The following is a 25,985-nucleotide window of genomic DNA, read 5'->3' as shown; positions in this document are numbered from 1 at the left end:
AAGGACCCAAAAAGGTGTCAACAATTTGTTTTGCATGCAAACCTAAGAAATTCAGCGTTGGGTTTCCTTCAAATCAATCAGGTCATATTTAGCTTTAATTGTTCTACCCAAGTAGCACACAAAAAGCCTGTCTGGGATATTCAGACCCATTTATATCAAGCAGTTGTTATTAGTATCGCAAAAATATGTTTTGTTAGCAATGTATTTCTTCATATTTGCCTAGCTAATTCCTCTCTCTAATTAGAGCATCATTGAGCCTCAAAACCACTCATTTTGAATATAACTAAACTATCGTCCAAATATCAAGAAAAATATGATACCCTCTATTATTTATTTAAGAAGTCATTCACAGTTTTGTGCATGCTATTTTGACCGTGGGAACTGTAATGCTGGGTCGGGCCTCTGGTACACTGCTTAGGAGTGGGTTCCTCCAACCTTATCATCACATGTAGCATTCAATTTATAATGGATGTCTATGTTGAGCTAATATTTAATGTTGCCATATTAACCCACATTGCCATCCATCATTTGAAATATTTTAGGAGATATGTGTAAGACCTACAACTGATTCTTATCATATTGAAGACTTGTATTATGGCATCAAATCAAAAGCCTTATGACCCAACCCGTCTTGCTGGGCTTGAGGTTCAACTAGTAATAGCACAGATGTCATTTTCCCGAACCTCGATATTATGTATAATGATTTATGTTTGTGTAAAAGCAAAACATGTTACATCACCCAGGGTGGGTGATGTAACACCCAGAGTGGGGGGGGGTTAAGGGTCGGGGCCCTTGGCCGCATGGCTAAATTTGGGGCCCAGGGGTTATAGGTTAAGGTCCAGCGACCCTCACAGAATATTCCAGGCCAGGAGAGGAGAATACGGGATCTCCCCCGGGTGGCTACATTCACACCCTCCCTTAGCCCCCTGAGGAGAGAGCTCACCCAGTCTACAGTTCTCACACTCACCCTCAGCGTGTTGTCAGTTCTTTAAGCTTTTCAGACCCGTCGTCCCCGAGGCCAGATCATCAAATGGTGCAGAAAGTGGGTTACAAGTGTCTTCGTCTGGTCTGTGGGAAGATAGCGCCACCACTTTGAGGTTTGTTAGTTGTTCCCGGGATGGCTGGAAGTCCTCTTCTTTTACAGCACGCCGGGTTTGTTGGCCTCTCCGCTAACGAAGGGGTCAACGCTCTCCTTCTGGTTCCTCTGGTCATCTGGGAGCCCAATTGACATGCTTACTCTTTCTTCAGCCTGGCCTGGCCTCTCTTCATCCAGTTGTGTTGCTGCTGAATTTTGCCCTTCAGCCTCTCACAGAGAGCAGGCTGAGGTCAGTGTTTTAGTCTGCCTAGCGTGTTAGGCTGTACATTGACATTTTTATGACAAGGCAAGGATCACCTTTGTACTTCAGAAACTCACAATAATGATACTGAATGCAGAGGTGGAAATAGCAAAGGTAAGTCTAGGTATGAAACACAGATTTAAAATATCAAGTGGATGCACTTTTTCTCAAAGTGTTACATATTGTGGCGTTAACAGAGTTGTATTTGATATTGGGCACATTTCCACTTGTGTTTCTGTGCTTGCATCCAACAGCTGGTCATTGCATTAGCTTTTCAACATATTAGACAGCTTCAGTTAAAACAATTGATGATCGGAAGATGACCTTTTCCATTTAGTGCCACTACTGAAGGGACGCAATAACAGTAATCCATTCTGTGTCTTTGTATGAACATTTACAGGCGAATGAGTAATCATTTGCTTAGTGTATAATTTACTGTGCCCTAACAAAGTGGCACCATGTAATTAAGCAATCATTCATTAGCCTTAGCGAATATTCGTTCGACAGACTCCCAACACACCAGCTCAGCACATCAGCACATACAGTTGGCGTTTTCAGAAAAAAATGGAAACCCATAGTCGTAAGTGGGTCAGTGATTCCTTCCTCTAGAAATAGCAAATGGGTTGCAATGGCTGGTTTATTGGCTAAATGGAAACACATTCAGCCCACACACAATCGTTCAGCATTTTTTGTACTAAATGAACAGAAGTGTTAGGGAGGGGGCAAAGGCAAAACAAATAAGCTTGGTTAAACGTTCTCACACCCGCTGGGGAAATAATGGGCACTTTAAGTTGCTTTGCTTTTCCCACCTCTGAGTTAGATGTCATGAGAATATTATCCACAAAGAATGACCCTATTGAGACAAGCAGATATCAAAAGGGATGATTGCTTGAATGCTAGATTTAATTACTGGCTTTCAAAGTAACATCCAGAGATTGGTTTTGTAACAATGAAATCGTTGTGCAGACTGTGAATAGGTAATTTACACGCTAGGGAATGATATCATGACTATAGCACTAAGCATGGGTATAATGCTTATAAACATTCAAACACACTACATACTAGTCAGCGCTATATCCAGACATGAAATCATAGTAGAATCATTCAATGCTAAGAGCTGTACGTATTAACATTGTTGAATACTTTAGCAACAAGTTTGCTTTGATTGTCAAACTATTGTCCAATAGCCATTGCTTAGAATGTAATACAATAGTCCAATAACTATGGCTATGATTACTACGTTAGTCTGATGAATTATATTTATGGAAAGATGGATAGGTAGATAACTTAGGGTTAGACGAGCACACAGGGAGAATAGTCAATAGAAGGGTTCCCATAATTAAGTGTGGAACAGCTGGGTTGTCCACATAATAGACTGTTTGAGTGGGCGAGTCCCAACCGGATATGAGATGTGAAATCCAACCTACTGTGACATTTGACTGCGTTCACGTAACTCAAACAAAATTTGGTGTGTTGTTTTCCATGTTAAGGGCTACCTTGGTACTTTAGCAGGGAGAAGCTGTTTATTGAACCAGGGACCTTCCAGCCACGGCTGAACGCCCAAACTGCTGTTTTGCCCATCATGAGCGTCCTGTGTGTGGGTGTGGGTATAAGTATGGTGTTTGGGGGTAAGTATGGGTGTGGGTGTGGTTGTGTTAGACTATGGACATGGGAGGGGGGGTCGACCCCAGAACCTTTGGAGTGTGCGTGAAACACCATAACCCATGTACTCTCCTGTCCATTGTACACTGGGGTTAGCATTCATACCAAAGCTATGGTATATCCATCCATGCTGGGATGAGTGCCGTCCCTCACTGTGGGAGACAGTTCAGACAACAACAAGCTCAGAGGTGAGGAACCGGAGGCATCACGTGAAGTACCTATCCTGACTCATTTGGAGAGTCATCACTTTTTAATACTGATGGAAGGATGTAGGTGTCCCGTAACAGGAAACCCAATCTCCATGGAAACTCAATTAGGCCTAATTTGTCTGACTCTTTACTATGACAATCTGGCAAAAATAAATGGTGAGTAAAAGTTATGTAACACTCATTCCTCCTGAAGCGATAGTGCACAGGATTTGCATTTGTTGCTTAGAATAATCTCCTTATTTATTCATATTTGTACTAATTGTATTAAGTGTGTTGCTTTAATATTGAGTGATCTATTTTTGGAGATTTCCAAGAGATCTGCATTGCATTATTAATGTGCCTAGCCTTTCAGTAGGCACATTCAGATTGAAGGGATAAAGACTGCTATTTCAGTTTAATCTTCAGGCTCTTTGTCCAAGGCCTCACCCAGTGGCCATTCAAGCTAATAAGACACCCATGTGCCTTTTTCATAATAAACGCCAATCTACTATGTGTGACGATCGTTAATAAGGGAACGATTGTCACGGCTGTTCACTGTACTACAGCCCAATTTGTTACACTCCTGTCGTGTCACGCGGTGATTCAGAGACGATTTTTCAGACACCCCATGCTCCTTCTGTGGGCTGTGTGCCCTTTCAATGGGCTCCTTCACGAGACAGCTCTATAAAGACAACTCTGCTGCAAGCCATGCAGTAGTAGTGCAGTGTTTTCTGTAAGCCCTTTAATTTGAAACTCATTCATCGAAATGTATTTTTGTGTTACAGTACTCAATCAACACAGTTTTTAATGTGTATGGTTGTACATGCTTGTTTTTGTCTTCAGTATGAGTTTTGTGTTTCAACAAAGAAAGGAAAAAAGAGGGTTCGTCTATTTGCAATCACACACTCCCCCACACGCACACACATGCACACGCCACACAGTTTCGACTTGTTTTTGTTGTTATAACTGATAAACTATGTTGAAAATGTCACCAGCACCCCAATACTTAACTAGATGTTAAGCACTCCCCTGTAATTTTTGTGGAATTACAAGGAGGTCTTTGTTAGTTAAAAACTAAGAGGCCATCCAACTTCCTCACTTCCATGACCAAGCTTCACAAGGCCCGCTGACTGGTTCGCAGGGAGGATGACAAGCGGGCGTGTGAGGAATCAAATCAATGTGGCAGATCAATAAGCACACCAAATCATTATCAACCAATCAACTGAACAGCCGGGGTCATCAGCAGTTTGGGTGATTAAGATGTAGGCGAACTCTGAACTCCACCCCTGTCTTTTGGTTCATGTGTTTACTGTGAAGGGCAGCATGTTGTCATCGCTGTAAACTGGATAGGTACTTCTTATCACTTTTGTGAATTACTACAATAATGAGGCAGGAGTGTTTGGCTCCCAGACATAAGACTGTGGATCTGAATCCCAATGTTGAGATTTCCTTGAGCAAGATGCCGCTAAATTCCCTTTAAGTCAATTCAGTTAAACAAAATGCATTTTATTGTCGATCATCTTGGACAATCAATGTGTGCTTGTAAATGCTAAGGCATGTCTGAAGGCTTGTGTGCTTTTGCAAATGTGTACGTGTTATATATGTGCTTGCTTGCCAACCCGCCATTTTCTCACACATGTTTGTCTATGAGAGACACACACACACACGCACCCACACTGTTGAACTCCAAACTGTTGAAATGACCGTTTTTGCTAATAGAGGAATTGCAACAAAAAAGAGGAAAATGCTAAAACAAAGGAAAGGCACAAGAGGTCTAGAGCTAGAGAAAGACAGGACAGAACTGCGGAAGCACCCACATGAAGCGTGGGAATACATAGTACCACTAGAGGTACTTGGTTCTGCTGACGATGAACTTCTGAACTTTGTACTGCTGACATGAACACAGACAAAAAGCAGGGAGACGGGTCATCTATTCAGAAGAATGGGGAAGCAAGTGATGTTCCAGCTCAAGAAGAGGGTTAGGTTATAAAATGTTGTGGATTGATTTGTGAACAACCAAAGGAGCTCAAAGGAACTATATGTAACTAAATGACTCTACTAAATCCCAAAATGACAATGATATGCAATCAGAGATTAAGGAACCATCACTAAAATAATGACTAGTCTGACAACGATGCTACACCCAGTATGTACTTGTTTTAAATATCGGTTCTGGGTTGGAAAGATTTTCTTTCTATGTCATGATACACTATTCTCTGGGTTACCCGATACAAAACAAGTTGTCACACAAGCACACTGTTCTGCAGCCATGTGGGTATGCAAACAAACTGGATAAACTGAGATTGTAATAGATTCGACCCGACATAAAAAGCCTTGTACTCTTTCAAAAAAGCTCCATGAGCTGTTCTGTGCCAAAACAGGGGTTTAACCTTGGAGTTGGATTTGAAAGATAGAGACAGTTGAGCCCAAAGGATATCAACACGGATGCCACGTAAGCTGGTTTATAATTTGCAAACAATAGATGAACTGCAAATGTGTACATTAACTGATAAACTTTCAGTGTAGGCCTTATCATCGCTTAGCGTGTGAAAATACAATTATGGTGCCTGGAAAATATGTATTTTTACAGGACGTACAATTTATAAAGAAGAAGACAAAAAGAAGAAGACATGTTTGTATAAAGCCCTTTATCAGTGAGGTTCTTGTATACAAGAGGAGAAGTGAGAAGTACAAACGGAAACAAGTAATAGACGAAGAATGTACAAGTAGGACAAGGAGACTTTGGAGAGACTCAGATTGGCTGTTATCCAACGGATTGTGAGCAACTCATCTTTGCTTCAACTGATTTACATTTTGGATAACACGAACAATTCCTCTTCAAGAATTTGCATGAGCTCTAACTTGAGATACTGCTTTGGTTTCTTATTATTTTCTGTGTCTCGGGCTAGAGTAAAGTAGTCTATACCTGCCTGAAACTTGGTTATTGAATTTACCCATGTCGACTTGAGCAGTGTAAAACCAAAAGTAGTTAATTGCAGAAATAGTAAAATTATGATTAAATGAAAAACTTTGTAACGAGGGTCAAACCCGTTGACGTCTCAGTATGTGTTGCACGGGTTCAACCCTACTGTGGGAGACTGTCTTCTACACCTGCTAGGAAGTAACCGCCACACACACACACACACACACACACACACACACACACACACACACACACACACACACACACACACACACACACACACACACACACACACACACACACACACACACACACACACACACACACACACACACACACACACACACACACACATACACAGCTCCTCTCCGGCAGACATCAGATTTTTATATTCCACCCACTCAAGTTACTGGGCTCTGCAGTGCAAACGTTGCAGGTTCCCATCTGGAAGGGAACAGGTCAGATATCTCATGATAATTAATACAGGCTTTAAACCTCAGAGACAGACACAATGGGGCCATGGGACTGCACTGGACAAAGCTATATTGTCAGTGGTTGGGGGGATCACTGCTGTTCTGTGAGGAGGCCCTTGTGATGAAGATGATCTTATCTACGGTATATCCGCCAAGTCACAAGCTACTTATTTTTATAATAGCATACACTTTGTTCTCATGCAATGCTCATTCATCAATCATCACGTTGTTAAGGAAAGAAACTTGAAGCGCTCAGTGATACATAGCAAAGACTGGGGAACATTCTCAATGACTTCCGTCGATGACAGGAGTGTTAGTTCTTTGTACAGACAGACAGACAGACAGACCGACATACATGATTAAATACATACTAGCATTATGCACAAACATGCATTCAAACAGACATACATATTTAATGACATACATACACCTCTGCGTGTGTAAGGGCAAAGCCCTCAGAGGGCGTTGACCTCTGTCTGTTGGTCTGACAGGTTCATCTCTCGTACTGACAACATTACCCTCCACCACCGGCCCCAGCCACCTGTGTCCAGGCCGCTTTGGGTGGGGACCCATGATGAAACGTGTTTGTGTATGTGCGTGCGTGTGTGACTAGATGAGCTATGTGCGTAGCATGAGTTTGCTTTTGCAATAACAATGTAAAGAGAGATTAAAAATAAAAGCAAAGTACATAAAAGGATCAGTATGCATCTCTGTCTGTATATTTATGCATAAAAAGAAAATATAGCCTTTTAATTATCCTACATTCAATGTACACTTTATCCACAGAGGCTTACAACTGAGGCTGAACATAGCTATCAAGTTTATGTATACAACATCGACTCACTGTATAATTATCGTTTAAATGCAGCTGTTACATATAGCCTATACAAAAGCCCGTCTTGTAAAGCCGAGCATGAGTTGTGTTGTGTTGCCGCGATAGGAACCCGTGCTGACTAGGGTCACGGCCGGCCCTCTAATCCAACGTCTCTCTCTCCAGACACCGCAAGAGAATCCCTTCTAGGGAGAGATCTCCACCTCCCCACCACAACCACCACCACCGCCGCCGCCGTCTCCCCATCCCCCCCCCCCCCCCCCCCCCACATCACACACACACACCGAGGCTGCTGCTGAAATATGCAGCGTCATCTGGGCTGTGCCAATACACAACTCCTCCAGGACAGACAGTGGATAAGCCCGTAATAACTGGGATGGGAAGGATCAAATCCATTCGGCCACAGGGGTTGACTGGAGAGTAAGAATAAATATCACGTTGTACAGATAATGTTATCTATTCCCACGGGTGCAATTTGTGTCACAGCGATTACGTGACGGAACTGGCCGAACGTAAAACTTACTCAGAACGCGGCGCTATGAATAACAATAGAAAACCTCTAGTTTTCGTGGATGGTGGCTGTATGCGCAGCGTCAGCGCATCATAGCTCCATTCGTTTGCACTGTATTCGTCCGGTATGCTCCTCTCTGCCTTGTGTGTTTCCGCTGTTATTATGGGGTGGCCCACGATGCAGTAAATTATCAAATTAAAGAATGCCTCTATTCTGGTCTCTAGGGCATAAATGCGCCAATTATGTCATTAGATGTGGGAAAACATATGCTGATTTACAATAACATCCTAGCCAAAAGTCCAAACCCAGCAAAGAAATACAATAAGAACAATAATACAACTATAAAATTAAAATAACTGGTTTTGAAAATACAATAGGCCCACAGCCCTTCTGAATTGTTTACGCTGATTATAAATGACAGGCAGCATTGTATATAAATAAATAGTAGTTGCTAATTAATGAAATAAAGGTCATAGCTGTAATTTCAAATATAATTGGCACACAGTCTTTCGTGTGCCGTCTTTTTAAGTAAAGACTTTACAACATTATAGAAGACAAAATCCTCACATTAAATTGGTGCGCATCCCTTTCCCTTTAAGTCCAGCAGGGGGTGCTGTTCTCCTCCACTGAGCGCTCGCGACACAGCGGCGTGCGCTCAGTGGTGCTGTGCGGCGTCGCGTATCTGCAGGGTTTTATTGGACACGGTGTTTGCAGAAAAGACACACACAGAGAATAGAATAGGCTGGCAGGTCCACTAGCCGCAACGTACCGCCCGCCATGGACTTGGCGGTGTTTGGCTTTGACCTATATGAAGACACGGTGTGGAGGGGTTTGGTCAGTTTCACTGGGATAGCAAGGGGAACGATTGTTTGCCTAGGCTTTTAAAAAGGGGATTTTTTTCCAGCGTCTCTCGTTTTTTGTATATTAAAGGCTCAGAATGTAATCGTATTGGTGACAAGCGGTGCATTGGACCTACCGAGACTGAGATTCTGTGTGTCCAATGATTTAGGTCGACTAGCGGGACGGCAGGTATGGCTCATGCAGACCGTATAGGCCTGTCAGTTTGGCGGATTTTTTCTTCTTTCAATTGTTAAAAGGACAATTCAGGAGCACCGCTCCTCAGATGAAGGTCCTTTCGCGAGTTGAATCTCCGTGTGGATGTGGAAGCGTCACAGACCCGTCTCGTGAAACGGATCGGACCCCAGCGCTGCCCATCCTACACGCACCCCAGGTAATTCATGCGGTGCATGATTCATACAGCTACGAAACACACGTTTTATATACGACTCCAATGTCTGCAGTGAAGCGTTCAATGTTTCGTATGTGTTATTATGGACTGTACATGTAACGTGTTTCTGTCGTCTGATGCTGTTGTGGGCGAATTACATCTGTAATAACCTACTCCAATTTCGAAGCTCATAATAAGCACTTTTCATACTAAGACTTCAATGTATTTTTTTTCCTGATTCATCATTGATCATTTGAAATAACAATTGAGGCCATAGATTTTATTCATCTTAAATAATCCCTTCTTTTGATTTGCGTTTACAGGATAAATACACGAATGTAAACGGTTTGTCAAGTCGTGAAATTGCAACCTAATCTTTACTTGGCACTCATTATTCACGCTTATAAGCCACATTTAATGCTTTATTAGATTACATTTGACTTAAGTAGACTAGCGCTTAAGCCCCCTATAAGTAGTGTTTGGTCACGTGTGCGTGGTAACGGCAGACCGATCTCTTATTTAAATTGCAATACAACATCCTATAGGAAAATGTTAGGGTTATTCAAAGTGACCGGCAACCACGGTCTTAAGGTTTTTCCAGGTGCAGCCGAAGCTGGCCTTGACGGTTGACATGGCTCCCCATTTCTCTGGAGTGTGAGGAAGCCAACTTAATTAGAACCCTTGCGCTAATTCTCCACTTGTGCTGCAAGTCAACATTGGACAACAGACCCAGTTAACCACCGACCTCTCCTCCCACAACTGTTCCTAAATCCCTCCATTAGCCTATATTCACCCATCGTGTCCATTGTCAGTGTTGGTGTGAGCAGGGCTGTGGAGTGATGCATTGTGTTCCCTTATACACAGTATGCCTGGAAAAAAAAAGGCAGCAGGACAGACCTCCCGAATCATGCTTTCCCTTGGGGATATACAGCACTATATAAAACAGAGCATAATTCACCCTCCGAGGTGACCATGGAATAACCTACAAAAAGAAATATCGACAAGGATGATTTAAAACGGAATCAATCGATTCTCCTCACTGCTGGTTCAGCGTGTTGCAGCATGGAATTGGATTGGGTCCACCCACCCCACCAGCCCGTGCCAACCTCCCCGCCCGTCCCCAACAGCAGGACTCCTCCTGTGCCTGCGATGCTCTGTGGCTCGTTGTCCTACTCGGTTAGAACGGATCTCCTGCTTGACTCGATTAAAGCAGGAAGAGCAGGGCGTCCCCCCCCCCCCCCCCTTGACTCCCCCGTCCACCGTCCCCGTCCCCATCTCCAACAGTCTCCTAGCGATGCTGCTAATGTACAGAATAGTGCTACTGTCACTCTCTCGGGCGTTTCAACATCCCCACCAGCACCTTGTGGCGTTCAATTTGTGTGGAACGCCCCAAGGTGCGGATGCTTTTTCTGGAAAACTCTGAAAAACCACATTTGTAGTTAGTCGTTGAGTAGGCGCTTTTTTCTGAAGCGACTTAGAAAGAGAGGCGGAGGACCATAGAAACATCACTAACAAGAGCACAACCCTAAAACACAGAGCACAAGGGGACAAATACTCAAAGATAGTTTTACTAAATGGAACGTTAGGTGACTCGGGAAGTCACCCGATGTGCCGCCTGCGAAGGGCCTCGAATGTGGCGGAGTAAGAAGTCCCAATTGCACGAAGCCATCGATATCCACACAAGAAGATCGGCATTGAACGTCTTCCAGGGCTTAGGGCCCTCATTTATCTCCTCGTCCTCTTGGTGACCTCGTGGATCCGTTCTGCATCGATAACCACTAGCTACACTGGATAATTTGCGGCTGCGCTCCCATGTAGCATTATAATTAAGGACCCAAACTCTGTCATTAGTGCCCCCCAAACCACTTATTTGCTTAGAGAGCAGCCACACAAAGACACCACCTCACTGTTATTTCACTCTGTGCCTCAGGGAGTGGCATTGATTCATAACCATGAAGTTTGTGGATGTTAATAAATTATAAGCATTCCCTACCTTCTTTTTTGTGCAGCTCAAGATGATTCCTTGAATACCGGGGGATGAGTTTAGAAAGAGGTTAATCTCTTTGGATTTAAAAGATGCAGGCAAGCAAGCAGTCAGTTTATTGCATACACAGAGAGTAATCTGATGACTGAGTCTGGGATCATCGTCTGGATTGTCTTACGGTATGAATCGGCTATGGAATGATTGATGATATTATTGGACGAGATAATCACCCGGGAGACAAGCTCCTTCCATAATACCTTCAAATGAAAAAATAAAAATGGAGACAAAAGGATCATGGACTTAAAGAAAGACAACTTTGGAAAAGATGCACAGCAGAATAAGCAATTCTTATGTAATAGAATATATACATTTACATTTTGGTGTACTTATCTACGCTAGATTTATCTATACATATTCACATTGAAACCTATATTTTATTTACTGCATTGGTTGCTCTGCTTCTTCATGTGGTAAACCAAATGCTATTAATTATTCCATAATGTAAAGCCTACAGTCATTTCAAACACTCAGTCATTATAAAAGAGACTGGAGGTTTTCGACATTGTCTCCAACAACAAGACTAACTATATAGCAATCTGAGCAATGTGAGCATTAAACCCAAAGTAGCATTTGAGGTCCAAGCAATGGTTCTACACAACTTTCGGTTTAAAACAAAGAGATACCAACGACTGATAGCTAGCAGACTAATGTTGGATCCGTGCTTGAAACAATAACACAGAAGAGATGAATACTCCACTGCAGGCAAGTGCAACGGCAAGGAATTTAAATAAACATGGAATGTTTAGGTTTAATATCAAACAGGTTTTTCTCACAATTTGCACACCGTTATTTTAAACTGTAAAATAAATCCTTCAACACACCCCAGGCATATAATTTGTGGCGTTGATTATGTCAAATTATATAATTGTGAAGAATGCATAACACAATAAGCAGCATATAGGACCTACCCCTTTCGACCTTGAGGAAATTACCTTTTTTTTTTTTAATTAATTACGCAAAGAACCAAATTAATTACCTTCTGTTATAAAACACAAGCGTAGCAGTTGACTTTGCCAAGGCTCGGCTAAGTGGCTTGGCTTGGTACTTCCGACAGCCAAGGCACAAGAAAAAGCAGTTTATTTGAGCGTTAGCTAAATTTTCCACGCCAAGTAGGGGTACTGCCATTAAAGAGCAGTGTAGTGATGGCAGGTTCAACCTGTGCTTCCTGATTAGTCAATGCAGCACAGGTGTGTAGCCTCACCAGGCCCCAGAGTCCAATCAGCCTGGCCCGAGCCAGTTGAGGGGGCTTTAAAGGAGGACTTTGGAATTTTGCAACCTGGATCAATTTTTGTAATATTTTGGCTGTAATGGAGTATTGCAGACAACACAGCGTTCACACTCAAGTATTGAGAGTGAAAGCTGCAGCATTAATCCACAAAAAACATTCTGCATTGTAATCCTTTGGGACAATTCTGCCCGACCATATACATCCATTTAAAGTGCTTATTTTTGCCACGGACATTATGGAAAAGATCCCATTTAGGGAAATTAAACTTTTTTGTTGATATGGTCTGTTTGATGTTATGTCCAACCAAGTCTTGATAAAAGAGAAGTCTTGCTCGGAGATGTTGTTGCAGGAAATTTCCCTATTGTCATTCAGCCTCACACACACCACACGCTCCTCTCCCCAGCTGTCACTCACATCTCCACTGTTCCCTTCCTGCCATAGCTAAACTCTAACGAGACCTCTCCTTAAGCACTTTTAGAGGATGGACATCGTTGGCTGTAATTGCCACAAAGGATAACACTGAAGTCCGTTTTTGTGGAAAACGGTTTCAGTGTTCTCGCTCAATACTGGAACAATTAGAAAATTGTTGTCTGCGTTGATTTCTTACAACCAAAATGTTCATTGAATTGGAGTCCATGTTGAAAAAAAGGCCTTTAACCAGCTATTCACCACACACACTCCAAAACAAGTCTCTAAATGTGTTTTTGCCTTGTGGCTGAATCCAATGTAAAGGTATGGTGGTTGAATCATATATCTTCTCAACGTTGCATACTCTTTGGAGCATTCGATGGACTAGGGTTTACTTAGGATCCATTTACATCCATATTGCAGCGCTACCGCACATTCTTTCTAAAATAATCTGTAAGGACATATACCAATCTTAACCATCTTAAAAATAAAATTATTGGATGGCTCACCTGTCTAGGTTCTGACTACTTAAGGCAGTCTGGGCACACTCTGCCTTCGCGCTCATTGTGTATGACTAGACTTCCACAATGCTGGCCAAACCTGTTGCTTCAACTAGAGAGCCCACACATCAAGTGTTCTGGGGGAATGGACACTTTCAGAATCTAGCTTACTCTGGCTGGTTTCTCCACACTGCCTACCCAAGCTTTTAAACAGAGTGACTTTATGAAATTGGAATTGAAGTTGGCCTCTATCACATTACCCTCTGCCTGGGAGACTGTTATTACCCAATGAAGGAAAATATTTTGAATTTTGGAGGCACTTGATGTCTGGTTTCTCGCAGAGAAAAAAACGCATAGCAGACAGTACTTAACTTTCCACGGTAGACCTTGAGGTGGGTCCTGGCGCCACGATTAGGGCCACACCGCTGTAATACCTCACCTTGAATAACAGACCTCCTTGTTGCGCCGAGAGGAAGTCACAGCTGCACAGAAACAGCCTTTGTCCACGTTAAACCGTGGAGGCCATATTTTTTTGCCAGTCTGGGATTAGGGTGAATGCTCAGTTTTGGCTGCTGCTCTGCACTCTACATAGCTACACACTCTATTCCCCTTTTCTATGTATCTTTACCGACAGGACAGTGAAGGCAGGCAGGCATGACCGACAGATTGTAGCATACAGACAAAGGTTTTGAAAACTCCCCTACAAGGCTATATGGTAAGCATGTTATGCGGCCGAGACTTCCAAGGCATCTCTGTCTCGACCCGTATCTATGTTCATAAACGGACAACCCGGAGGTGAATGAAACCTTAAAGTGACCGGCTGAAAAGCATTTGATTTGAAATAAAGCAGAATCATGCTGTAAGTAGGGTTTAATTTAGTCGTAGCAGATCTTTTCCCCTTCTCGGATAGTGATGATAAAGAATTATCTGCCACTTCAGAAAGTTAATCCCAGTTTAGTAGTTCCATTATAAAAGGAACATAATAAGCTTATGGGTTGGCAGGTGCTAGATTTGATGCCTATTTATTGCTTGGTGAAAGAAGCACAAAAAATTAATTCTTTTTTTTTTTACTTCCAACTATAAAGTAATCCTTAATAGGCGGCCGCGGCAATGTGTGTCATTGAGCTCTACTGTGGATTAAGTTTAAGTGCTTTTGGTGCTACTATTAAATCCCTTTTTTGGACCAAACAATTGATGGTGGATCTCTAGGAACCTGCGGAGGATGCTCTGTGGCGGTCGATCTCCAGTCAAACAAAATGTTCTGGGTGCTGGATAAAACGGTTAAACAGAGAATATAGTCCAAGTCTGCTTAAAGCACACTGCAGCACATAGACTGCTTTATAAAAGCTGTTGAATGCATAACTTGGCCAGCAGATTGTGTGATGAGAGGAAAATGGACTCCTGGCCAGTTTCTCCGAAGTTCCTGCCTGGACGCAGCTTGGAGGACCTGGGGGGATTGGGGTGGCTGTGGGTCTGAGGCCCACCAATCTGGGTTAGGTCTCCGTCCCCCCATATCTGGGTTAGGGACAGGCTTATCTCGTTATTCTGTCACTTCAGATCCACGCTGATGTTCCCTCGCCATCACACGCCAGGGGCTCCGTGCTGCGCCCACTCATCGTCCCCAGCATGACTCGGCGTATCTCTCTTTTCAGTTGAGCCCCGGGGGTGACTCAGCGCTTTTAGCACTTCGCTGAGTCGTGGTCGAACGCCCTACCCCCCCCCCCCCCCCCCCCCCCCCCCTCCTCCTCTCCCCCTCTCCTCCTCTCCCCCTCTCCTCCTCCTCAGCCTCCTCCTTCGCTTCCTCCACCACTTTTAGTCAGCTTCAGCAGATATCGAAGTGGCGGCCAGAACAGTGGCAGCCTTATTAGTTGTATTTATTATTTGTTAGCCTGTGTCTTCGCAGTTTAATGGCTCTCTTGAAGGGAGCCCCAGTCGCTACAGTAGCAACAGGGAGCGCATTAAAGGTTAACTAGGACACATTTCTTTCTCAAACTGGAACGAGGCTTTAAGCACAACATGGTGGATTATGTGTTCGGAAAGATCTCGGTTGCCCTGGCCAAGGCACTGTTTTGAGGGGATTGTTAAGCAGCGATATAAAAGACTCGGGTTGCACACACACACACACACACACACACACACACACACACACACACACACACACACACACACACCACACACACACACACACACACACACACACACACACACACACACACACACACACACACAGACACACACATACACACACACACGCATGCATACTCCTCTGCCTCCGAAGCTGAAACCTCTCTATGTGGCGTATCTAAAAAGCTGTGGGCAGGTCATGTTTAATTCATCTAAGAAACGCTGCAGCAACAAGCGTTGTTCATACCAGCGAGTCAATAGCAGCACTTTTACCAGCTGTCTGGCTGGTATCCTCACATGCCTCCCTCCTGCATTTACACGTGCACACACGCACACATACACACACACACACACACACACACACACACACACACACACACACACACACACACACACACACACACACACACACACACACACACACACCACACACACACACACACACACACACACACACACACACACACACACACACACACACACACACACACGTATGTACAGCTCAATGCGACAGTATACAGTGTATGAGTGCACACATTCATTATTTTAAACGGAACCTTTTGAATTCCTTTTAAAAATTCACATTTGCCTTGCCTTGTAGCTTCTTCAGTCACTTTTTGAGTCTTAAATAATGACCAGAAGAACTCTTTACGGGGTAATTTTCAATTTGAAAGTACCCGTAAAGAGTCATCCATGACAAGCCTCCTGCTGGATTCATCAAAATGCACCAATAATAGCAACGAGGCCGTCCCACCTAAATGCAGCAGACAGCCATAGGCCAAAACCACTGGCACTGAAATAAAACCAGCGGGTGAGAGCCCTGTAATGATGTGGGTCGTTAGTTGAGTAGGACGTTGAGACGCCGGTGATGCATGCCCGTTGCTGCACCTCTCAGAGCTTTCCCTGACGACGAGCGCTTATGGTTCAGTGGCCATTGGACATGCTCTGCTCACAGTCCACTACCAACGTGCTCATCCAATCCTCGAATCCGCTCTTGCTTAGCGTCCTTATCAGACCACACGCGATTGTGCTCTTCAGAAACAACGATGACCAGTTGAATTTTTTTGCCTTTTCGTATTCTTTACTGTCGAGTGAGATAGACAGGATGGTATGGGAGATAGAGTGGAGGACATGCATTAACCGACCACGGGCAGGTTCAGAACCCGGGGCGCTGCGATCAGGACTGAGCCTATATGGTACGCGCTGTACCCAGTGAGCAACCGCGGCGTCCCTGACCTGACTCAATTGAACACAGGAAAAACTGGTTTTGATTTGTCATCACTTGATTGAATTGTGCACATGTGACCATAACCGAATAGACAGCTATGTGTTGGCCTGGTGCAGAATTGCCTGAAGGGTACAAATAATATGTGTTCCATTATTGATTTAAAGGTTGGTCATTGTGAAGCTCTGGAGGAATCAGCTCTGATGATTCATGTGTTTTCTGGCACAAAGACCTTCCTGGTTGAATAGCTAACAAATTTTCTGGCACCTACCTTGTTGAATAGGGAAACGATTTTATGGCTGGAAATCCAAAGCTAACGAATAACATTCTAGCACGGAGTCGTTTCATTTCATGGTGCCTTCAAGTGTTTCTGTTGCTGAGAATGCACAGAAGATTCATTGGGTCCAAGCACATGGTGCAATGGTCGGATCAACCAAGTTCCTTCCCAGACATCACCCCTGCAGCTTCACGGCTTAATCCCATTTCATCACAAACATAGATGCTTCTGGTGCTTTCCACCTGGGGACCAGAGTTATTCATGGCTGACGGTCAAGGTCTCAGACGCCCTGAGCGTGGGAGTCAAACAGTAAGGGCATTCTCTTGGGTTGAAGGTCATTCTCTTGGGTTTAAGGTCATTCCCTTAATTAAAGCAGCATATCCGTCCCAATCCTCCGTTTTGCTTTTACTGTTTGACAGTGTTATTATCATCCGTTGATTCATACCCCTTGTTTCTTAAGAAATGCATGTTACGGTTCTCGTTCGTATAATTGGTTTAGATTTGTTTTCTGCAGTAGCTCAGGGGGCGGGGCCTGAGGGTAATGGATGCGACGGACTGACTGGAGGTTAGGCCTGAACGTCTATGAAGCCATCAATCATGTGTTAATGTCAATGTTAGTGGATGAAGTCACTTTATTGGCATTATATAGCCAAACAATTATTGTAGAGCAATCATTTAAATAAACATTTTCCTTTCTTTTAATGTGTTAGGACATTTATGTGGGAGGAAGATGGACAAGTGCACGAGGTTTCGGACCACATTCCGTTGCCATTGTTGTTCACAAAAGGGTATTCTCCTACTCAAGAAGTAGAGGCAAGAAGTAACAAGAATGAGCCTCCAGTAAAGAGACTCGAGGAGAGAGGCTCTTTTGATGGGAGCGTACTCCATCAGACCCTCCATGTCGAGTGAAAGAAAGAGGCAAGAATGTTCTGATTCTGGGTGGGCCTTGAATGAAGAGCTTTGTTTGAGCTGGCAAGTGAAGGACATAATTTGATCTCTCGTGAACACTGCCTGTCTCCCCGTTCGGCAGCAAATAGCGGATGTTATTCATATGTTTTTCATCTCAATATTTCCCAACAGCCATCCGGAGTGCTGTGGGTGTTGAGTGGGTTTGAAAAATAGCATATGTGACCTTTGTACCTCCCTGTTCAGTTGTTAGATGCTGGCGCCATGGCTCAATGGAAAACTGAACCAACTTTATCAATGTTAATGTCTGCATGACTGGTGTCCTCTTTAAAGATTCAGAAAGGGGACAGGGAATTGCTGTCTTCTATTGTATTTTTGCTTATGTGGTTAAGTCGTTCTAACTTGCTTTAAAGCATACTTAACAGCCATGTCGTAGATAATAGGCCTTTACAGCGCAACGTTTTGGAAGCATAGCAGCATTGGGATGTCTGTAATTGTGTTGTTTCTAATCATTGCATGAAAGCCCCAGCGTTACACATGTGGGACGTGATAAAACAATGTTTGGCAGCAAATCTCTTTAGTCGTCTGAATATGGAAAACAAGTATCGCCAATAAAAATTCCCATGATGCATTTGGATGACAAGCCCTATAGAAACAAATAACATGTTGGTGTAATTTGTTTCTTCTGAGACATTGTTATGATGATATCATTAAAAAACAATCTATTTGGTGTCCATTTAAGTTGTACTTATTTATCTCTGCCTACTATTTCCAGATTATTTACCATCCACAGTAGTTTTGTAAACCATTACACAGCTTTGATAAATTAGCCTTAATTAATTCAATTCCACAGTAGCCTACTAATCGGTCTTCACTTGAGGTTGTTTGAGCAAGACACAATGGGACATTCGCACTTCATTTGTTAAAGTCAAAATAGGTCAACAATACGCAATTGTGTAACAACCTTTGTTGGAGCTGTCACTTCCATTTTGATTTGATTCGCTTTTATACTTCTGTTCACCCATAAGAATAACTAGAGAATCACGTTATTTCAAGAATCCTACACTACGCTACATCTCTTTGAGAGAGGAATGGTCACAAGCTAACTGAATGGATCATTGAGTATTATGGGGATTAGAGTATGTAAATTCCCAGCCACCCTGGAGTTTAATTTTTAAGCTTTACATGATGTGCTCAAAGAAACATCTTCTGAATTGGCTAATCTAAAATGTCAGTGCAAACCGCAGGGCTATTTATTACCTTGAGGCATTGGCGTGTAGCCAGTGGGGCAAATAACCCAATATTTTCTTAGCTGAATTAGCTAGTGAATTCAAGTTGACATGGAATTTGAGGCCGAAGATTGACTAAGTTGATATCAAACAGAAACAATGGTCATTAAAATAAAAACAAATACTCTTCTCTTCCTGGTTGGTAAATAAGATAAAAACGTTGGGACATGGGATCACACTACAAATTGTTTCTGTCCTGGGGAGTAGTGTGACTAGTACGTAGTCAGGATGCGAAAACAATTATTTGTCCGGTTGACATTTAAAATGAGAGTAAGAGAGAGTAATGGTATTTTGCTTAAGGTGACTGGAGCGAAACATCACATTATGATGTGATGTGTATGCGTTTTAACAATTGACCTTCGATTTATAGGATTGCCTCTTCCATTATAACTTTTCATGTGGGGAGCAAAGGTCTACACTTTTGTGTTTTATTACTGAATCAGAGGTATGCTTCAGTGATAAGCAGCATATAACTAAATTATAGCAAGGTCAAACTGCATATCTTAATTTTATCTGTTATTTGCAAGATATACTCTTGGAAAAATAACATATTAGTCTTGACAACCACCCAGATAGCCGGTCCCTTCACAGCAAGAGAAGCGCTATGCTTTTTCATGCCATCTTTTCCGGTTTCACACAAATCTTTCCACTGAAACGCTTCCAAAGTTCTCTAACCGGCCTGTAGTAATTAAGTGTATCGGGCACAGAGCCAGGCTTTGAGGCATACACACACTAGTATCAAACACAGGACCAATTAAACTGTTTGGCATGAGGATGACAGAGAAAGCACTGGCTTTGGCACACATGCCACCCCTGCTTTTTGCCGGACACAAAGTAAATAGTTGTGCTCTGGCACTCAAGAGCACATGTATTCTTCACTGGTTATGGAAGTGGCCAACAGGCACGCATACTGGTTTTCAAGGGTCATGTAGCGGTGGCCATCTGTACGGAAAAAAAAGGAGCGACCGTTTCGGCCCTAGATTTAGCCCTGTATAGGAGTCAACACAGTTGTTGTCATTTCTATTATCTGAGTAGCAATGTTTTACAGTGGTAGACTTGATAGATTATTTAGACCCACTTGAACTGATTAACTGCACGTTGAAGGTTTGCTTTTCCTTCTTTACGGCTTGAGTACGAAAAGGTTAACCTACCGAATTACTCACATTGGATGTACTAAACCTGAGTTGAAAGAGTTGTTCTCATAAGGTGGATCACACCTGTGCATTATGTAGCTGTTCTGTAGGTCGAGTAAATCCAAGTGATTTGGTTTTATTTATGTAGTCGTAAATCACAGTTGCAGTCTCCAATGGGCTTGATAGACCCACACTACAACACTTTGGTGCCCTTCAACCTCTCTAAAGGGCAAGGAAATCCACGAATCCAAGGGACGATAAGGAATCCAGAAGAGGGATCTGTCCTTCAAGGCAAGGTCACTAGGTGGGCCAACTGAATGGGTATTTAATGGTAGCACGAAGAAAAGCAGGTAGCATAAAGCTAGGCAACTGTTCTGTAGCTGTTCTTTCAGGCTGGCCCCCATGCCTTGAGCACCTTTGAGCAGGAGCAAGCCTCCGTGTTGATGTCCCTGTAAACACAGCCTGGGTTATCACTGTGAGAGCTACGCTATCTTCAGTTTGATTTGATCAGACATTCCTAATTCAGGAAGGAAGGCAGACCTAAACACGGGGGGAGAGAGCAATGGCAGCCCCGGGGGGGACGGGAGGGGGAGGCAAGGTCAGGGTCACTTTACCAGATGCTCTGACTTTAACCCTTCCAGCACCTTGTTCTCTATCGGAATGACTCGTGACAGCGATTTTAGTGAAGGTTGATGACTGCTGTGGTCTGCAAAATCTCTAATGGATTTGCAGACCACATAGACAGAAAAACAGGGGAGTTGGGTAAAATAACCAGGCTAGGGGGAAGAGCTCAGACATAGGAGATGGAGGGAAATCGACACGGAAGAAGAATCAGAACACGTGGCGAGGAGAAAAAGAGGTCAAAATGGCGACAAAAGAGAAGACAGCAATAGAGTGAAAAAGAAAGGGATGTGATACAGGGTGGGGAGAGAAGGAGAAAGTTTTTGAGAGCCAGTGAGAGGAATAACACGAGATAGAGAGGGGAGGGAGACGGGGAAACAATTTCCCGGTGAGTGCAGGCGGCAGTGAACTGCACCTGATCCCCACCGTTTCTCTCTCCTGCTGATAACTCCTTCCATATCTCTGCAGTGTGCTGTGTTGTCCGTTCCCCTCTCTCTCCTTCACTTTTAATGAAATCCATAACTCAACGCCAAATGACCTGCTCAGGCAAACCCCCCTTTTTTTTGGGCCTCGCACTGCTCAGAGTGTAATTCACCCCAAATAATTATCTTTTCATTGTTTGTTTTTTTAAACCATTATCAGGTTCCACATCATTGTGCAGGCAGAGACATGTGAGGGTGTATTACAATTGAACAGAGAGTAGAATAGAAGATTAGGTGTTGCTACGGCAACTAATGTGAATCAGATGGGCTGGATCGTGCTGGGAGAACATGCTAATGGTTTCAAAACCCCGCCCTGTTTCCTGTCTTCTTTAGGTAAATACGGCCTCCTTTAAGCAACATACATTGAATCCATGTGTTGATCAAAGCCAAGCTACAATTTGATTCTGCCAGCCAGCGGGAGATTATTGAACTCTGTCACCATTGTCAGCATTCATAAAAAGTGAATGTTTTTCAAGAGAAGAGAGCAACAGGTTCCCATACTTAATCAGTACTCAGTAGTCCTGATTAAGTATTTGCAGGGATGTCCGGACATATTCTCCAAAATATTGTTTCTGTTATGGCAAGGCGAGGTTAGGTATCAAGGATGCTTGGTTGGTAGGCTTGGAGTTGCGAGGCCAATCCAATAGACACTTGGCTGGGAGTCAAACAGCCTAGACAGTAGACTCTCCTGCACTCGTCATCTCCCTCTATTTGATTGCACGGCTTCTTTCTCACCATAAATAAGTTCATAGTGGCTTCAATGAGTATGAGTAAGCAGATCAGATATTGAAGAACACACAGTTCCGGCGAGGGAATAGCAGTAACTGTGTCATTCTGTTTACACCTTCCCCATAATGGAAGTCATAGCTATAATTACATTATAACACTTAGCATAAGCCCACAAAACAGTCTTAAGAGTGCACTTTCATTTAGGTAATTGGAACTAGTAATAAATTATTTACAGTAATAATTTGCCTCTTTTCGTTGAGGTTTGTGGGTATGCGTGTATGTATTTTTCTCTGCATGTGTGTGTGTGTGTGTGTGTATATGTTTGTGTGCATGTGAGGCTATGTGGGTGTGTGTGTGTTCGCCGGCTTTGGTTGTTTAATCATGTTTGTGTTCCAGTGTGCGCCCCATGTATAATTGATCCATATTGCTCAGAGGGATGAATAGCTTTGAACAGGCCTACGATCCTTAGGATATCTGTTTTGGTTGAGTGGTTATTTCAGAGGTGCTAGTACCCCAGTCTAAAGACAGAAACTGTGCTTATGAGTGTCAATATCAGAGCTTTTCAGGGTAGATTGTTGTCTAGACTGTTGGTCAATAACTGTGGTTTCTTTCTTTCTACGGTTAAGTAGGTTCAATTTCAACAGACTTCATATCCTAACAACTCTGCGTTGTGTCAAGGCTGCCTTTTCAACTATTTAAGAGAAGTGGACATTCACCTCATTCCCCCTAAAATTATTATCTTGACTTTGATCAAAACCTTGGTATGTTGGCGCATGGCTAGAATATTTAGTCACAGTTCACCTGCTGTTATGAACAGACTCTTTCCAGTCATAACAGTTTATTCAGCTGTGGAGGAAGGGACGGGATATTTTATGCAGTGCTGAAATCAATCTTGTGGAAGGGGAGCAGTTGGGTGGGGGTTATATAAAACTCAACATTATACTCCCGACTGAAAACGACAACATAAAGCACAAAAATTAGCCTTGACTGATAAGTTTCCGCATTGCATTGTGGGTTGCAAATCTGTTATCACTGAAGTCTTTCGTTGTCCCAACACAGGGGTTTGGATTCACCCGATCCCTCGACAGTTGAAATGCATTTGTAAAAAAAGATGAAGCCGTGCTGCAAGAGTTTGGCGGTGTAAGAACTGAAAGAGACAAAGAAAGAGTGTGGAGGTGTGGTGGTTGAGCTCTGACAGGATCTCCCAGCTCCTGATTAGAAGACAGGGGAGTGAGCGCTAGCAGGTGTTGTCAAACTACACCTGTCGCCTCCTTAAAACACAGCAAAGAGAAAGACTTGGATTTCGATTTTCTATTAAGCAGTTCTTCTGTTCTCCGAATCACAAGATCTGCACGTCGTGCCGTCTGGGACCCTGTGTCTGTTACCCTCTTTTTAGAATCTGATCTTTTCCAGTCGTCCCCGCGTTTTGGTCACAAGGTCAGCCGGGATGGAAAGCATTATGAGCCAGGAATACCTGCGCCGCAAAGGAAGTGGAGGAGTGAATGTGATCTGTTCTGTGTACCGATGGCCTCCCGAAGTAGACCCAGACCGGCTGGCATCTCACAGGGGGCTCTGTGTGTGTGTGTGTGTGTGTGTGTGTGTGTGTGTGTGTGTGTGAGGGGGGGGGGGGAGTTTCAGGTGACAACATGTTTTGACTTGTCCTTGGGTTGAACAGAGAGTGGGGCGAGTGCGCTGGAAATTTCCGTGACCCCCCACGGAGAGGGTACTATTACGCCGTTCCCCCCCATCCGGCCCTCTCAGGGGCCATCCCGCAGAACAGAGGCTCCTTTGACACACGTCCCTCCCAAGTGGAAGACTTTGTACTATGATTGTTTGTCGCCAGCAAATAATAATTCAGCGATAATCCATGAGGTGTTTGCTCATTGCGGATTCTTTGAACGTGCAAACGATGCCTTTTATTTAACTCATCCCGCAGTCATCTGAGATTTTAATGATGATATTATCTCCTCTGTTGTATCCCCGGCTTGTTTGCTTGTGAGGAACATCCGTGACGACACCCCAGGCTACGAGCTCGTCTTTAATTGCTTCTTTCCCTCACATGTAGCCGGTTTCACCCAATTTACTGATGATAATGACGCCGTGAAGATCTGCTTGTGTGGTGAGGCAGACCGCCTACTGCCTAGCGTACTAGCGTAGCCTTTAGGTTAAACCCCAGTGACTCCTCAGAATAAGTGACGGTTGGTTCCTTTGTTTTGCCGTGGTCGGTTGCTGCGGTCAGCTATGTTTGTAGGAGTTGTGTGTTTGTCCCCCGAAGGTAAAGGGCGGAGGAGCTCTTCAGGTCTGTGTCCCATACAGTAGTATGCTCCAATCTTTGTTCATTTCAATGAAACAACTTCTCTTTGTATCCGGGTGTTAGTTGGATGAATTTAGAACCAACTCTGTTGAGATGTACTATCTTTAGTAGTATGCTATGCACCATCACTCATTTAGAAAAAAAACAAAAAACGCTGATTCCTATAGGTACTCTGCAGTTTATTCTTTAATTATATTATGCAGACAGCAGGTATTGCTTGTAGCGACTGATTATATGCTTTGATTCAGCCTCACTCGTACGTTTCTCTGGATAAAAGTGTCTTAGACCGACCGTATGTTCATCTACTTCCAGCCTTCTTTTTTCCGACCGTCATCAGATAATACTTTAAACATAGACAGTATATTGTTGTTTCCCTGCTTGTGTTCTACCCTCCTATTGCCGTATTGTGTTCCTTTTATTTTGACAAGCAACAAAGAGCCCACACAATTGCTGCATTATCCCTGTCTTGTCTCTCTTGCAGATTGCCGACTTCCTCAAGTCCCTCTGGCTGAGTGACCGCTCCCACAATGGCGATAAGATCTGAGCCCCGACCGTGAAAACAATCCACCTGCAGAGCCCAAGATAGCCCCGCGGGCCCGCCCCCTTGCCCCTTTGGTTGGGGCCCTCCCCAAGAACAAGCCCCTCATTGGGGAAGAGTTGGTTCACGGGGGCCCCAGATGCCGCCCGGCTGGTCGCGAGACATGAGAACACACCGATTGGGTTTCTAGTTGTATTTTTTTTTTAATAATTGCTCTTTTGTGTGTGAGGGGCAGAAGAGAGGCCGGTCGTCCCAGCGTCGGTCTGCTTTATGAGTTGTCATCGCCGGGCGTGGGCGAGCGAGAGGCAGTGGAAGCCAGCATGGCCAGACCTCTGCTGAAGATCCAGCGCTACTTCCGTCGGAAACCCGTGCGCTTCTTCTCCCTGATCCTCCTCTACCTGACCGCCGGCAGCCTGGTGTTCCTGCACTCGGGCTTCGTGGGCGGGAACTTCTCCGGGAGCGGCAGCGGCGCCGGCGGCGGCCGGGGCCGAGACCCCCTGGTCGCCACGGATCCGGGCGCCGGAAAGGCGGCGTCCACCGCCAGGCAGGAAGTGGCTGGCGCCATGAGTCGTGTGTTCCGGGAACCCCGCCGCCACGGCCGGCGCTACGGCCCAGCGTGGATGAAGAGGGCGCGGCAGGACGGGCAGAAGGTGGGAGGGCGGGGGGGGGATGCAGGATGGAACCGCGCTCTCAAAGGACGCAACGGGAAGGACACGGACGATGGACGAGGTGGGTCCCCGAAGAGCCTCCCCAGGCCGAACCACGGGTCAACCCGTACAACACACAGGTTGACTCTTTAGTATTAGTAATTATGAGACAAATCTCTCTCCATGCATACAGATACAAGTAGAGTTGTATGTTGTATGTCATGGCACTTTTAATTGTACTTATATTGTACATTAACATTGAGGGCATTTACCAGACGCTTTTATCCAAAGCCACTTACAAAATGTACATTTGTCAGAAAAAAAGATAAACAATTTTTATTTTGCTGTCGTAAGAGTAAAGATGCT

The 25,985-nt window shown here is 44.0% G+C and overlaps 1 protein-coding gene across 1 annotated transcript in view; it reads left to right on the top strand.

Annotated features, from left to right (window-relative positions):
* Positions 1–8,605: 8,605 nt before the first annotated feature.
* wscd2 (WSC domain containing 2) overlaps positions 8,606–25,985 on the top strand; it is a 36,231-nt gene continuing 18,851 nt past the window's right edge. The window contains 2 exon segments of the mRNA XM_056592427.1: positions 8,606–9,157; positions 24,916–25,701. Coding sequence (XP_056448402.1) covers positions 25,293–25,701 — 409 coding nt within the window. The 5' untranslated portion in view covers positions 8,606–9,157; positions 24,916–25,292.

This window comes from Gadus chalcogrammus, chromosome 6, assembly GCF_026213295.1.
Source record: "Gadus chalcogrammus isolate NIFS_2021 chromosome 6, NIFS_Gcha_1.0, whole genome shotgun sequence".
NCBI lineage: Eukaryota > Metazoa > Chordata > Actinopteri > Gadiformes > Gadidae > Gadus > Gadus chalcogrammus.
This window is presented reverse-complemented; position numbering and strand designations above follow the sequence as displayed.